This window comes from Drosophila eugracilis, unplaced genomic scaffold, assembly GCF_018153835.1.
Source record: "Drosophila eugracilis isolate 14026-0451.02 unplaced genomic scaffold, ASM1815383v1 contig_445, whole genome shotgun sequence".
In the NCBI taxonomy this organism is placed as follows: domain Eukaryota; kingdom Metazoa; phylum Arthropoda; class Insecta; order Diptera; family Drosophilidae; genus Drosophila; species Drosophila eugracilis.
In genome coordinates, this window is record NW_024573311.1 from 1,704,847 (window position 1) to 1,720,622 (window position 15,776).

Here is a 15,776-nt window from a genome sequence, read left to right on the forward strand (position 1 = left end):
ACATGCAATTCAATCATCCAATTTAGTTTGCGAATAAAAATGATTCGTTCGAGCAGAAATACGGAAAGGGAAGTACGGACATTACATTTCGCGAAATGGTTTTTAAATTGATATATAAAAAATCCCCATAATTGCAGTTGTGCTTAATGAAAAAAAAAACGAAATTAATGCATGCGAGTAAAATAATTACAGCGCAGTAAATTGCAATTGCAGACAGCAGCAGGAAAATCGAACAATTGTCGCACATTAACCACAGATGCGTTTGGATGGTCAAGGATGGCGCAGGAATAATAAGAGGGGCGGAATGGGTGGTACCCGGATTATGAACGGGTTCATTGATCCCCGGATGAATGACAATTTCGGTTCACTTGTTTCACATCGAGCCGCAGCGATTATAAGCGAGACAAAGAAAGTCTTCGGGTTAATACTTCCTGTGTTCCCATTGTTTTTTTACCCATTACTCTTTTGATCATAGGGTATACATATCCTTATGATTCTATATACTTTTGTAATCAGACTTAATACCTTGGAGTGGAGTATCTTGTCATGCAAACAGAAGCCCCTGGTAGGCAAGTTCATAAATCAGCAAGGTAATCACTTTCCTTATAATTAAATAAAGTTAAAGCAATTATCTTTCTCTACTAAAAGCTTAATTAAAAACCTAGTAAAAGTGCAATGAATAGTATAAAAACACACTCGGCTATAAAGTTCATTCTTAAAACTTTATGAACCTCTGTATAAGCAGGAAATAATTTCGTAATTTCTAATAAATTCTTCTTTACATGACTGTTAACGGCTTGGACCTCGGATGGCCAAAATATTTCTGACGAATTCATGGCAGCAATAAATGCAATGAAAGGGAATTTACTGCTCGGTACTAAAAATCGCTGAAGTGGAAAACAACCAAGAAAAATGTCTTAAAATAGTGGAATTTAGTATAAGTATGAGTAAGGGAAGAAGAGTTCCCTAGAAAATAAAAGAAAAATATATAATTTTTTTTACTTTTTAAATAAGCTTTAAGTTTAGAATTTGGTTTCTTTCATCTTAATAAATATTTTAAAATCCACAAATGAATCTAAACAATAACAGGTTAATAAATAAACTTTCAAGATTACATCATTATCTTCTCACCATTAGAGCATTGCATTTTATTAGGAATTTTTCACCAAAAAACTATATAAATCTTTCGATCGCTCAATGATAAACTTAAAACTTATTATCATCTCTTAGCTTTGAAAACACTTAAAAAATAAATACTTGAAGATAAAAATATTTTCGAAGTACTTTCTCTTTTTTTATGTTTATTTTATGGCGGCTTTTATATCTTAAGACCTTAAATGATCGGAAGCTTGAACTTCATGATCTTGTTTGTCACTTTCACACCAAATATTGTCAAACCCTTGAGCTGCCCCAGGCACTTTTACCGGAATTTTCTTGTTGGCTTCGAACTCTGCCTTTTATTGGCAACAATTCTATTGTCTTTTATGTCAACTCACCAGACACAAGAGTTGATGAATTTTGTCGCTTCGCAGGATGGGCGTCTTTAGAAGGCACTCACACGCAGACAAATACAAGCACAAACACACACACACAGCAACCGAGCCTGATTGTGTATCGTGTGTTGTGTATTGGTGTAAGATATTGGTGTGTTTATTTCGTAGCGCGCCAAAAAAAAGCGAACTTGTAGGTCTTGTGTTGCGGGTCTGCGTTTCGGTTTCCGACTGACGATGGCTGATGGCTGGTGGCTAGATGGGCGGCTGGTAATGTGATTAGTTGGCCCGTCTATCGATGCTAGTGTGCCACTGTGTGCGAGTAAATTTTAATTTAATTATATCGCTCTCGTTTCAATTACGAAAACCGCTCGCAGGCGAAGAAGGCACGCACTAATAAACAAAGGCCAACAATAACAGAAAAACGGAAAAACAAGCGACGGCTGGTGTGTCGCTGCCGAAGGAAAACTGAAGGAAAATTGTGTCGAATGTGAGTGGGAGACCAAGACCACCAACCAGCGAATATGCTATGCCTCTCCCTCTCCGCTTTCCGCTCTCTGTCTCGTTATCCGAGTCTCGGACTTTTTAGCTGCTCTCTGGCTTTTCCGTTAATGAAAATGCTGGCAATCGAATGCAACTGCCTCCCACAAGCGACTGAAATATGTTGCATATGCCAAGGCGAACGTAGAGCTGCCGAGGAACAAATGGAAGTGGAACACTCCAGACTGGAGTGAATTTTGAGTGAGTGCAATGTGCAGTTCGGAGTGTCAAGGAACAACTGGAATTCCGCAACACCTGTGCAAAGGTGGTGGATTGTTAAAAAAAAGAACCGTATTATTCTTCTTTATCGCCATCAAAACGGGCACTCGAAATTTTAATTGGGTTTCCCAGTTCATAGCACTTCTATTGAACTTCCCTTTTGCTGGACGCTCATTAAGCTAGAGGGTTGGGAACTACACCGAATGACCATAACTCCAATGACTGTTTGGCATTCCTTTAAATAGGAAACACTGCGATAGTTGATAAACCCATTCGACACAATAATTTATTTGCTATTTTGCTTTAAAAAGTGTTGGTTGCAGTTAATAATCTTGTTAAAAGGTGTGAAGTATATTGGATTCAAAAACAGTTGGCTAAAAGTACTGTACCTAATAAGAAGACAGACACTCAATATGTTCAAGTATTTCGTGTACATCTTCGTTTCTTGGGATCTCATGGAAGTCCTTGCCAGACAACAGAACGTTCTGAAAGGTCAAATCTATTCGGATAATTCCCAACTGCAGCTTTTAAACCAACTTGCTGAACAGCAGCAGCAATGGTTCACATACGATTCTCAGAAAGAAACTGAAACCCAGAAGAAAATCGACTTGGTAGAGAAAACCATAGAGCAACAATTGCAGGCTCTAACATCCAAGATGGAAACCAAAGTGAAGGCCTTGAAAGACACTGTCTACTCGAATTCATCGCTTAAACTCAGACTAGACCCTTTCCAGAAAATAGGCGTGAGGCGGTTTTACATCGAGCAAGTGGTCAGAAACAATTGGTTTAGTGCAGGATACGCATGCCGTCGAATGGGCGGACACCTGGCGACAATCCAAAATAATGCAGAGCTAAAAGCGCTTATTGCAAGTGCATTACCCCACAAGTATTGGGTGGATATTAACAGTTTGGCAGACCGCACGTACTCTACAACATTCGACGGAAAGGCGGTGCCGTTTGTTAAATGGGATAACAGTTTCAAGTCCGGAAAAAAAGGCTGCGCGTATATCTACAAGGACTTAATGTGGGCTGAACCTTGTCACTACCCGCACTTTTTTATATGCCAGGAGGACCCAGGTGTAATATGATTTAATATTCTTTTTGTATTTAACGGAATGACAATAAATCTGAAGTTTTTTTTAAATCTAAGTCTGATCACAACAAATTATTTACCAATCAAAAAGAGAAGTCGTCCTTATTATCAATCTGAAACTTTTCATTTGTTTGCCGAATTGATTTATAGTACCCAAGTCCTAGACGAATATATTGTTTCCCACAAATTCTATCTTGCAAGGCAGTGACAAGGCTTAAGGGCGGCTCTATCATCAACCTTGAGGGTTGACGTGCATACCGAATGATCATACCTTTAATGATTGCCTTTGCCAAAGTTAATGTACGGTAGTTGATAAGCCTATTCGGCACAAAAATGTTTTACCATTGTTTTAATATTGAATACCATAAACAGGTTTGGGTTGTTATGGTCTATAATATTGTTAAGAGGTGTGAAATAGACTATTTAAGTCTAAACACAGTTTGCTACAAGTATTCTACCTAACAAGTTGATATCCAATATGTTAAAATATTTTGCTTACATCTTCGTTGCATGGGACCTTGTGGAAGCCCTCACCAAACAACAGAAGGTTCTAAAGGGACAAACATGTTCGAGTAATTTCCAACTGCAGCTTATAAACCAGCTCGCTGAACATCAGCAACAGTGGTTTACATACTATTCCCAGAAAGAAACTGAAACACAGATGAAAATCGACTTGGTGGAGAAAACAATAGAGCAACAATTGCAGACCCTAACATCTAAGATGGAAGCCAAACTGAAGGCCTTGAATTCATCAATAAACCCTTTTAGGAAAATAGGCATGAGGCGGTTTTACATCGAGCAAGTGGTCAGAAACAATTGGCATAGTGCAGGATACGCATGTCGTCGAATGGGCGGACACCTGGCGACAATCCAAAATAATGCAGAGCTTAAAGCGCTTACTGCAAGTGCATTACCCCATGCGTATTGGGTGGATATTGCCAATGTGGCAGACAATTCGTTCGCCACAACATTCGACGGAAATAAAGTACCGTATGTTAAATGGAAAAAAGGCTACAAGCCCGGCAAACGAGAGTGCGCTTATATCTTTAAAGACTACATGTTTACTGATCAATGTTACTTGCCGCACTTTTATATATGCCAAGAAGATCCTGGTGTAATATGATTTAATATTTTAGTTGTGTTTTAGAAAATGCGAATAAAGCTGAAAATCTCAAATCAACCTAATAATAAATTTACAAGATTTACAGACATATCATAAAAGGTACGCTCGAATGAACCACAACTATAATTTGATTCCTTAAAGGCAAGATGATATTTCCAAGGCATCTGGGCACGGCACAGAAATCCTTATACCAACAGCACTTTGGAAAATGGGCATTTGGCCAGCATTACCTCGAAACGCTCCCCAAAAGATGCCATTCTCTTTTCGTCTGACTGTGCTGCCATCCGGCGAGATAGTGACGAAGCTTGAGGGCGGCTCTATAGGGGGCTTTACATCCCGAAACACCCCCACAATCCCGACCAGATTCCCCAGACAATGACTGGCACTCGTTTACGGACTCCAGCGCTGACTTCTGCGCCGCGAGCAGGTGTTTCCATTAACATGAGGACAATAAAGGCGATGCACGCACTGCAATATGCAACAGTTGCAGACACGCAGGAAAAGCGCTGGATGGCGCAACGGCAATGGGAAATATTGGTGATTGCCAGTGGGCTGTGCAGTGTGCACATTTGTGAGCAGTTGTGTAATCTATCCATGAACGTCGCTTCCGCTTTGCATTTTATATGCTTAACGCATCGTTTGGCCGGCACAAATTGAGTTTCGTTGTCGCTCTGCTGCTGAAATATCTCCTCTCGGATGGATAGATGAATGAATGGATAAATGGCTAGATGGATGCCTGGATGAATGACACGATTATATTCTTTTCCCGCGCTATATTAACGATGTCGATCGATTGGGAATAACCATTTGACATCCAGCAGCCAACCTTTATCGTTCATCTACCGTTCGGCTATATAAGACAGCACGAGCAAGGAGCCAATTAAAACATTTACCCAATCAACTTACTCAAATTATGCGATTTTCATAAGAGCGCAGAAAGTGATAAGTATGCAGAGAAGAAAATTTGATGTATTTTTTGATTTGTGGTATTGTTGACCACAAGTTTAAAGAAGTTTGAAATCTGTAATACAAATACAAGTTGTTAAGTCATTTCGACACAACAATTTATTTATTCTCGAAATATTTAATGCTTTTAGTTTTGGTTACAGTTAATAACTTTGTTAAGAGGTGTGACAAAGACTAGTTAAGCCAAAAAACAGTCGCCTGGAAGTTTTCTACATCGCAAGTTCACAGACACCCATTATGTTTAAGTATTTTCTGTACATCATCGTTGGATGGGATCTTATAAAAACCCTATCAGCTCAAACCGAACTAAAGAGGCTTAATCAGCTTGGTGAGAATCAGCAGAAATGGTTCGAATACGATGCTCAGAAGGAAACTGAAACTCAGGGAATAATTGAGGCGGCCAAGAAATCCTTAGAGGACCAGGTGAAGGCGATACATGATAAGCTGGAAACCAAACTGACGGCGATATACAGCTTTTTGGAGCATTCTCAGTTTGCCGATGTGGACTATACGCGATCAAAATACACCCATCCGGATCTTTTCCAGACAATTGGCATAAGACGATTTTACCTCGAGATGGGATATAGACAGAATTGGCATGATGCGTTAAGCGCATGCCGTCGAATGGGCGGTAACCTGGCGACAATCAAAAATGAAGCAGAAATGTTGGCGCTCCTTTCAAAAGCTAAACGACGCCATGAGTTTTGGGTGGATATCAACAATATGGGAGATGGAGTCTACCGCACAACATTCGACGGAAAGCCAGCACCGTATCTCAGATGGGGTAAAGGCTACAAACCTGGCTCACAGGACTGCGTTTCTCTGAATGAAGATACTAAGAGAATGCACAATTCACAATGTACCCGTACACACTTCTTCATCTGCCAAGAAGAGCCGGGGGTATGAATTAATAAATTATTTGAGTTTCAGAGGATCCCTTACTTAAGTTCTGAAATACAACAACTCTTCCTATTTATTTGATTTGGTTTCCTTTTGGATTGGATATTTTGACGAAATGCTTATTGGTATCGATCGGAATATCCCTTCAGACACTTTTAACTTTTTACTTGAAATACTTAAACAACGTTTTGGCTCTACTGTTTTTCTTAGTGTCATCATCAAAGACCAGGCAAACCATCAAGTGCAGAGCTAGCGGTGCGTATTATTTTCAAATGCCTCACACAGGATGTGTCCACGTTCCGTGCAGAAGTTTGGGGGGGCGACGGGTGCAAATGCCACGCCTCCTCAATCACATGCCCACCCCCAAAAGGAAGCCACCCAAATGCTGACAAAAATGCTTTTGATTTGTGGGCCGTTCGCACACTCAGAGCCACCAGCCACGCTTATTAGAATCTTGCCATTGTGTGTGCGAGCCAAAGTGCAACTAGCAGAGACAGATAGCAAACAGCCAACAATGTGAAGTGAAACGCAATTTATGGCCAGGGTATAGGATTTTCGAAACGGGCTAATAGGATTGCGGCTGTAATTTTTGGGTCTCTTCATTTCGGCTGTCTCTTATTTTGGCATAGAAAATTTTAATTGCTAATTTAAAAAATGTGCTTTATAACGAGGTATCTGCTATTTTCGTTAAATTATTCAATGTAAAGTGCTAATAATTTAGGTCAACCATTTATACAAGAATTCCATTTGAAAAATCCGACTGGAAATTATTCTACTCCTCATCATTTTTAAGTCCGTATCCATATACATATGTATATCAATATCACAGCCTATAATCTGCCTGTTTATTATTATGTTTAAAATGACAAAATGGTTTTTAAATATTACAAATCAAATTTAAATTTGTTTAAATTTGCCTATTGATATCTAACTAAAATTATTTTCGATAAATAAAAACTGATTTTAAATTTAAAAACTCTTTGTATTTTCATGACTGCGCTGCCAGATAGTTATTATAAATTATAATTTATAATGCTAAGTGGATGTCGGCACTTAAGGTGTGACCAGACTTACAAAATATCGCTATAATACCCATTTTATTTTTGAGCAGGATTTTAAAAGAAATTCATGTCCAAATCAAAACAGTATTTAGATCTGGTAACACTATCTCATGACGCTTGAATTTTAGCGGAAAAAAACGAAAAGGAAACAACTGTAAACCCAAATATTTTAAACAAAAATCCAAGATGCCTCGCACGAAGATTTCAAAGAACTCAAAACGCAACCGCGATGTTGCCAATCGAGAAGAGAAGGTACGCTTGTACGAGCTGAAGTTGGACTCCTGCCTGATCGGCGTCGACTCGCTGGAGGCCAAGTATATGGCCGAAGTGGATCGCCAGATCAAGACTATTCAGAGTCAGTTGCAAAAGGAGCTGGCCGAGATGAAAGTACCTGAAATGCTAAAACTTTTCGAGGAACTCGACCGCTTTAGCGACTACAAGGCTAGCGATCAGACTCAGCTGCTCGCCTCGATGTCCATGAGCGGTTGCACCACCGACGGACGCGCACCCTCAGCCACTGGGAGTCGCAATGACGAAGGTTTGTTCGCCTTTCAAGGCATGTATGTAGTATTAACAACTATTATTTATAACCCAAATGTATAGCAAAAATGTTACGTTAAACAGCCTTTCAGTGGATTTTGGAAAGTATGCGCAGCCTTCCAAAGCAATTTCCCTTGTTAAACAAAATTTCAGTTGAAAAACTTAGATTTCCAAGTTTAAGAAAGGCCTTTGTATTACATATTACATTTAAACCCACCTTGATTTGATGCTGCTCTTTTAATTTTACTCTAAATGGTGTCCGGCTTTGTGACTAACTTAACTTTGCTTTCTAACTCCTCACCGCACATTTTATTCAACTCAAAATGCACCACCACCCACATCCACATCCTGTGCCGGTCACTGTACCTATCTAGGCTACCTTACAGAGGACAGCAGCATCGGAACCAGCGGCAGTAGCATTCTGGCCGCCCACACAGGATCCTTGTTATGGTCTACGAAAGCAATGCGGACGCCCGGGCCGCTGTGCTCGGCCAAGGCACGTCGTGTCCGTCGCAGTCGATCCGCCTGCGAAGATTTGAATGTCTTGCACTCGGCCAAACCGCCGCCCGTTACCAGTGGCGCAAATAGTAGTCGTAATTCGCGCAGCAAGATGCGCACACCAACGGTCTCGCGCACGAAGGCCTTCAGTGCCGATCGCACACCTTTGGCACAGAAACAGATGCGTTCCGGGTCGCCAACCACACCGCCGATGGCTTTTCTGCGCTATCCCAAGCCCGGCGAGGTGGTCCTCTCCAAGTACGGCAGCCCCATGGTGGCCCAAGTGTAAGTTTTCAATATACTTATTTATATATATTTATTAATGTAGTTTCTTTTGCTGATTAGAATGCCAGACAAGTTCGCCAATGTTAACATACCTATACGAAATGGAGTTCTCAGTCTGCGGCCCAAGAAACTGGATGCTGGTGAGGTCGAGTCAAATCTGCTTGACAACATGAACGCAGATACTTTCAACCAGATCAAAGCGTTGCACGAGAACTTGCAGTTAATCGTAGATAAGGCCAGCAAGGCGGGATTCATGTAGTTACAAAAATCATATACTTATCTATTATTTTATATCATATATTTTAGTATGTTCAGCTTTCATCTTCAGTTTTTATCTTACTAAATTAGTTCACGTATTTTGTCTTTATTTAAAAAAATTTATATTGTACGTTAATCTGGGACTAATGAATAACTAAATAATTGTTACTTGTCTTCAAGGAAATATCCAAAAACGCGGTACAATGGGAAACTTATGCCTACTATCTTATCTTAGCCTGCAATCTAAAAACAATTTAGAAAGAATTATTTATATATTTCCCAGAACTATGGAAAACTTAAGGATGACTGAAATCAAGAATGATTGTTTCGAGTTTGTTTTTATAGTTCCCTTATTATAGTTCTTATATTCAAAATAAATGTTCCCATAAATTAACTTTTTGTTTTCATCAAAGAACCCTGTGACTTGGGTATCATTTGCTTAGTAGTTTGCATTTTATCTGACATCATATAGAAAAATGCCTCGCACTAAGATATTTACACGTCGACAGGCTCAGCGCCAGAATGCCGAACGCGAAGAAAAAGTGCGTGTGGCCCAAATTAAGTTGGATGCAGCTCTGGAGCAGATCGATGATATATGCAAGCGCTACCAGCAAGATGTCGATAACCAAATAAAGCTGCTCCGTGGTAGGATTGACCAAAAACTACTGGAAATGAAGTTGTCAGATTTCGCTGCTCTAAAAATTAAGACTTTCGCTGAGCATCAGTGGACAGGTGAGATTCCCTTTTGGAATTTCAGTATATATGTTATACATTATAATCCTCTTCAGTTCCCAAGCCACCCACAACACGAAGCCTCTCCATCAGTAGCCAGCGCAGTCGAGCTCGAACTCCCCAGAATTCCCAATTACCGCGGCTACAGACACAATCAGTGGATAGGGCTCTTGATGGGAATACCATGAGTTTTGTGCGATGGCCACGAGTCGGGGAGACAGTGCTGTCAAAGGCGGGAAGCCCTCTGGCCGTTCAGTTACAGCCAGATCGCTGTGCCGACGTGCACATTCCGACCAAAAGGGGTGTCATCACCGTCAAGCCACACAAGATAAAGACCGTGAAGCGAGAAGTTCTGATGGAGTTGGACGAGAACACCCTTAACCAGGTGAAGACACTGAATGCCAATCTTGGATTGATTGTGGAAATGGCCGCCAAAATGTCAAAACCTGAAACCCCAAGAACTTTCCGAGAAAAGACAAAAATGAGAGCACTAAACTTAAATGAAACAATCGTTAATATTTTATTTAGAGTTTTTCATTTTCAATGATTTTGTTCAGATGATAAATATTAAGGGAGCGTATCTGTATCTTCTTGCTGAAGTTTGCTTTCTTATTGTTGTTATTTAATTAATTAATAAACCTTTTATATTTTAAAGTGCATCTTTATCAATTGAAAACTATTTACAGTTGTCCTAATATGTTTTTATTTTTCGTATTTTAGTGCCATAAATGCGTGCGGAAGAGAAGATTTGGTTATATGTAGTGATCACACCTCTTAGGGTCACCTCTTGGTGCTGGGGACGAAGTCCGCTGTGGAAATATTTTAGAATACAAGTTAGTCAAGAGCAGCACCACCACCAGATCCATTGCCGTTATCATCCTCTAAATTTTCGTTGAGTAACTGCAAGTAAGTAATGTCGACGGCCTTTTGGTAGTTTTAATCGTACTTATCGGCTTAGAGGAATCACAGCACAGAACTTGGAATCCCTTCAGGACTTATGTTGCTACATGCTAATGGACAGGTCCAAAGATGACCAGCACAAAGTTGATAAGGGTGAAGTTGTTGGTTCTTCCAACTCCATCCGCCTTGGTATGCCAGCTAATTTGTCGAAGTTTTCTCATTATTGTGACGAATAGGTGACCCGAACCTTTGAGATCCTCCAAGCGGAACTCCGTGGTGCTGAGGCACATCTGTCTTTCGTACTTGGCCAACCGGTGACCGGGAAAGGGCACAAAGTGGAACAGTTGTGGCGTCGAGTACAGGAAATATAGGATCTGTGGCAAGAAGAATAAAAACATGTCCCAGAATGCCGACCACAGCAAAGCTCATGCCCGCAAAGTAGCAACAGCTGTCACCGACAAACACCTGCATGAAAATAAATATGTAACGTTCTTTTCAAAAATGTACAGAAAACAAACAGTGTTGTAAGTCACGCCAAATCTTTTACAATTATAGCTAGATTTGACGGAAAATAGACAAACATCCGATGCAGCGGTGAACAGCTGAGAGAGGACTTTTGCTACAGCTGTGCGAGGGATGTACCGTAAAATTTTTGGGCGTGTTAACTAGCCAAGGAAAAGCGAGAAAAGTACGAATAATTGTACCGAAATGAGTGGGAAATAGTGCAGAAACTAACCCAGTAAAAATGGTGAGGAGCACAATTGTGGCATCCTACTCCCTGACATCGGGAGCCGGTGTGGGGCGTCTGGCCATAACCAAAAAACTGGTGCTCTGGTCGGTACTCGTGCTCCAGGTGGGCTTCATAGGTTGCATCTGGCTGCTACAAATGAGCCGTGGACAAGATTCACTGCAGCGGAGTGCCCTCGAGATTGGAGCCCGGGTACACTTTGTAACAAGCAGCGAAGCAACGAAGACCTCATCAGAAAAGATACCCCGTGTGAGAGGAACCCATTGTCCCCGGCAGCAGGACAATGTCAACCGTTATGACAGGGACTTTTACCAAATGAAAACGGAGAGGCTGAATGAATCCCACCTCCCTGACTACAACGTACCCGCCTATGTAGACGCCGAGATGGGTCTAACACCCGCCCTTTGGTGCTATCGCGAGGGCACCACCAACGAGAGCCTGCGGATTAACGATGTTGATTATCTGATGGCGCCGCCGCAGTGTAAATGCGAAAGTGGCTGGCACGGAAAGGATTGCGGCCAGCCGGAGATCATATGGCGAGCACTAATGACATCCAGTCGGCCCAGCAAACGAGGCGGCAGCACACCCCTTCAGCTGGTTGAGGCCAGCTCCACTTCTCTGCACCGCCTCTTCTACATGTTGGAACTGGGAGCCTGGGACCATCTGAGTCTAGAGCTATTGGAGTTGCAAATTCGAGCCCTCATCGAGGTGGTGGACTATTTCCTCATATACTACGTAAGCAATGGAAACAAGGAACGAAGTCTAGAGAGCATGTTGGGCAGTCGAACTAGTTACACGCTACTTCGATGTTCTTCCGAGTCTAACTGCAGCAGTTCAATGGCCTACAGCCACTTCAGGCGACAGCTATGGCAGCAATGTGGAGTCCAAATGCAAGCTCAGGATCTACTTCTTCACGGAGACAGTGGAACCGTATATTCCCCTGCAGCACTAAAGTTTCTAAAGTACTATGCCAAGGATGTGCTACCGCTAAAATTTCGGCTAAAGTACAATGTGTACGGATTTTACTGGCAGCACCCGAAGAAAACCCTGCTGAACGGGGTTATAAGTTCCTTGGGGCACCTGCACAATGCCCAACTGGATGCCCACCGACTGCACAGAATGGCGAGCAGCACATTGGGTGATCTTAACCACTATGGTGGGTGGAACTGTGAACTATGCCTGCCCCCTGAGCAGATAGTGCTTCTTCTACAAAGCTCCACCTTCAAGAAGCTACCTGTAAAGCTACCCAACGATACCCGGAATGCGCACATCGACGCCAACTACATGCAACAACTAATAGCCAACGGAGTTCACATCGATGGCACCACACAGCTACTTCGGCTGCGAGAGCAGAGTGAGAAATATTTCGCTCCGGAAGAGGCACTCCTGCATAGCAGCCAGTACGGACAGTTGTTGGTAAATCTGTATGATGTAGACATTCTAGAGGATCTGCAAGAAGAAGACTAACTACGCCTGCCAGAGTCTGACTTGGGCAGAGCAACCTAACGAACCAGCATAGACCTACGAATATATATATTTATATGTGCCTGCTTTCAAATCCCCATCAAAGTCTAACAATCTCATAATCATCATATCATACTCTGCCTAATCCATTCATACGCATGCCCTTCTGTGTTTTTTGGTCAAGCGAATTCCAAATTTAGTATCTTAACAGACAGGACAGACAGACCCGCCATCTGTGATAAGAAAAAACAGAACTAAACAATGAATTTATGAGAGGAAACCGAAATAAACAACATAGAAAGATCTCAATGAGCTGAAAAAAGTTGTGAAATGGGTTGAAAGGTATTTAGCATTATTTTTAAGATATATTTATGTAAACACCATGATCTGTATGAGAAAGCTTTTTAGGTTTACTTTAAATATTGATAACAAATTATCAAAAGACAATTTAAACGAACTTGAATTTGGTTAAAATTTTGAATCGTTATTTGTGTTATTAATTTATTATTCTAGTACCATAATTATAATTATAAGAAAATTTGTTAACTTGACAGATAAATTCAGTATTTAAAAAATAAAATTTAATATAAAAAAAATCAAAAAATCGCACTCACTTGTTGAACTTCCAAAACGCATTTATGACAACGGCTACACCCGATATGGTCGACCTTGAAATGGCGCCTACCCATTTTAATTAGCAGGTGCATCAATCAACCAATTCAATCTGCAAGCTTGGAATCCGTGAATATCTTGGGGATCACTCGATCATGATGCAGATCTCAATTACGCCGACAAAAGTACACGCAAGTACTCATCCTTGATAACAACAAACACAACTGTTTGGCTGGCAATGTGGCCGTGCCATAACTATTTAAGTATCACATATTGTCAGACAAATTAAATAAAATGAATTAAACTTTAGAAAATCGCTTTTAAATTAATTACCAAAAATTTAAAATTTAGTTTAAAGATCCAAACTAACAGTTTAGGTTTCGAATACCTAATTTTCAGATAGTAACATTGAAATTTAAGCACTCATCTATATACAAATTCTTAGCTTTATTTAATATCAATGATTACAGCACTTGGACCAACTCCATTTTTAGACATATAAGTAAAGATCTTTACAAGAAAATAAAAATAATGTAAGGAGAAATACTTGTTCTTTTCGAGCTTCCTTGGTTGAGTTTAGTTCGCTTATATTGCCTTAAGATGGCTATCTATCCCTGAAGAAAGGGAAGACCTTCTGCAGCTCAGCCTTGGACTTGCAGGCCTCCACTTGTGGCAGAGTTTCAACGAGATTAAGTAGGTATATCTGAAGCTGTTGACGCCGTTCCTCCACGAAGACTAAATTCATATTGCCAAAATGCTTTTTTGGTGGAAACTCCACTGCGCTGACCACCGGATGGGTCTTTAGCAGTGTCTTGTGTAGCTTGTTGAACTCGCTGTAACGTCTGAAAAACGTCCAGTGCTCCAAACGCTGTCTCATCGTGATGTGAACTTCGTAGGTATAGTGGGAACCGGAGCGCTGAGTCTTTACCAGCTTTACTTGTGGAATGGTTATCAGAAAGTTTGAGCAGAGTGATGAACTGGGATCAACGCCGGTCTCCTCAAATTGTTTTGTTAGTCTTCGGATGAGCTGGCGGTTCTGTAGACTTAACTCTGCCACTCGAGTTTCTAAAAGAGCGCATCTTTCGTTTAACTGGTTGACCTGCTCCTCAAGCGCCGCTTGTTGGTTGTTAGTTGCGCAATTCGCAGAGGAAGAGGACTTGCTCCACTGCGAGGACGAATCGCTGCGGTCTTCGTAGAATTCTGCCTCTGCAACAGGCTGTGACAAAATCTCTGGCAAGGGTGTCTTGAGGAACTCGAGCTCAGGTTCAATTGGATCGAAAGGTCCCAAATAAACTTCATCTACATGTTTTGACAACTCCTCTTCGATGGCTTTTTTGGACAGTAATTGTTGCACCTCCACCGACTCGATGGGTTTCAGAGCACCCAGCAAATCCTCTACGGAGGTGGAACCCTCAATGGGTCGCTCCACAGCATTGAAAGTTTGCCTTGCTGTGAGTCCCACAACCGGCACTGGACTGGGGGCGTATATAATTGGTTCCACTTTTACAGGGGCAGGCGATCTCCTTGGCGCATTTAGCTCTGGAGTGTCCACATTAAGAGCAAACAGAACATTTTTGAGGGAGTCTATGATCTCTGGTAGCTTTTTGGTCGCCTCTTCGTTGAGCAGCAGCGACCAGGGTGTGTAAAAGCAATGTAGCTGCTTCTCATCGCTCAACCAGGTAAGCATATAGGTATGCAGGCGCTTTTCATTAAGCGAAGAACGTAAAAAAGCACGGCCTTTGCCCGTATTTGTCCAGATGTTCTTGAGGTCCACGTACCGCTGGCGTTCATGGGGCGTCAAATGCGTCTGGCAAAATTCCCAGAATGTGGCGTCATTATTGTTGCTGCTCCCGCCTGCATTTCCGGACACCATCTCCTGCATATTTTGGATAAAACTGGCGGCGCTGAAGGAAGAGGCACCAGCCGTTTGCTTCAGTCCATAGGACATCAGCTCTTCGAGAGAATCGCACAGTTCCTGGACACATTCATCGCACTCCGTGGCCAGTTGTTTTCCATTATACTTTAGCGAGACCTGATGCGCACTTTCCTGGAGACGACGAAAGATATCCTCGCGCCGTTGGCCAAAGGTACTGCCCGCCAGTTGGCTGCGCATGCTCCGGAAGCCAGCCTCTGTGGGCATGGATCTGGACGCGTTTTCTGGCATTCTTTGTGGCTAATACTCAACTAATCTATTGTTTTCTACTCATTTTTGTCAACAAGCTGTTTGACAACACTGGTCAACTCACAACAAAACCAGCTAACAGTGTTGTAAAACTTGTGGGCTCGTTCATCACTTTGATAAATAAAGTGATTATAATCCTGACTACCTATGGTTGTTTTTATCTGA

General features: G+C 41.6%; 6 protein-coding genes across 7 annotated transcripts in view; 4 read left to right on the forward strand and 2 right to left on the reverse strand.

Annotated features, from left to right (window-relative positions):
• Positions 1-2,103, reverse strand: part of LOC108108305 (guanine nucleotide-binding protein subunit gamma-e) — a 37,700-nt gene extending 35,597 nt beyond the window's left edge. Inside the window, exon 1 of one of the 2 annotated variants that reach the window (XM_017216326.2) lies at positions 1,497-1,687. The gene's annotated coding sequence lies outside the window, so the exon portion shown is untranslated. Of the gene's footprint in view, positions 1-1,496; positions 1,688-2,006 lie in introns of those variants that run through there. The other variant, XM_017216335.2, reaches the window with a different exon arrangement.
• Positions 2,104-5,668: 3,565 nt separating this feature from the next.
• Positions 5,669-6,337, forward strand: LOC108107926 (C-type lectin 37Db). The gene has a single exon (XM_017215753.2). The coding sequence runs from the start codon at positions 5,669-5,671 to the stop codon at positions 6,335-6,337; it is 669 nt and encodes a 222-aa protein (XP_017071242.1).
• Positions 6,338-7,467: 1,130 nt separating this feature from the next.
• Positions 7,468-9,367, forward strand: LOC108108517 (borealin). Its single transcript, XM_017216591.2, has 3 exons — positions 7,468-7,930; positions 8,307-8,715; positions 8,776-9,367. The coding sequence occupies exons 1-3, from the start codon at positions 7,579-7,581 to the stop codon at positions 8,972-8,974; spliced, it is 960 nt and encodes a 319-aa protein (XP_017072080.1). The 5' UTR covers positions 7,468-7,578; the 3' UTR covers positions 8,975-9,367.
• Positions 9,368-9,415: 48 nt separating this feature from the next.
• LOC108108527 (borealin) lies at positions 9,416-10,272 on the forward strand. The gene is made up of 2 exons (XM_017216602.2): positions 9,416-9,705; positions 9,762-10,272. Exons 1-2 carry the CDS (start codon positions 9,450-9,452, stop codon positions 10,250-10,252), a joined length of 747 nt encoding a protein of 248 aa, XP_017072091.2. The 5' UTR covers positions 9,416-9,449; the 3' UTR covers positions 10,253-10,272.
• A 954-nt stretch (positions 10,273-11,226) lies between these two features.
• LOC108108536 (beta-1,4-mannosyl-glycoprotein 4-beta-N-acetylglucosaminyltransferase) lies at positions 11,227-13,565 on the forward strand. Its single transcript, XM_017216613.2, has one exon. It carries the CDS (start codon positions 11,351-11,353, stop codon positions 12,818-12,820), a length of 1,470 nt encoding a protein of 489 aa, XP_017072102.2. The 5' UTR covers positions 11,227-11,350; the 3' UTR covers positions 12,821-13,565.
• A 292-nt stretch (positions 13,566-13,857) lies between these two features.
• Positions 13,858-15,682, reverse strand: LOC108108219 (sorting nexin-29). The gene has a single exon (XM_017216190.2). It carries the CDS (start codon positions 15,591-15,593, stop codon positions 14,034-14,036), a length of 1,560 nt encoding a protein of 519 aa, XP_017071679.2. The 5' UTR covers positions 15,594-15,682; the 3' UTR covers positions 13,858-14,033.
• Positions 15,683-15,776: the final 94 nt, after the last annotated feature.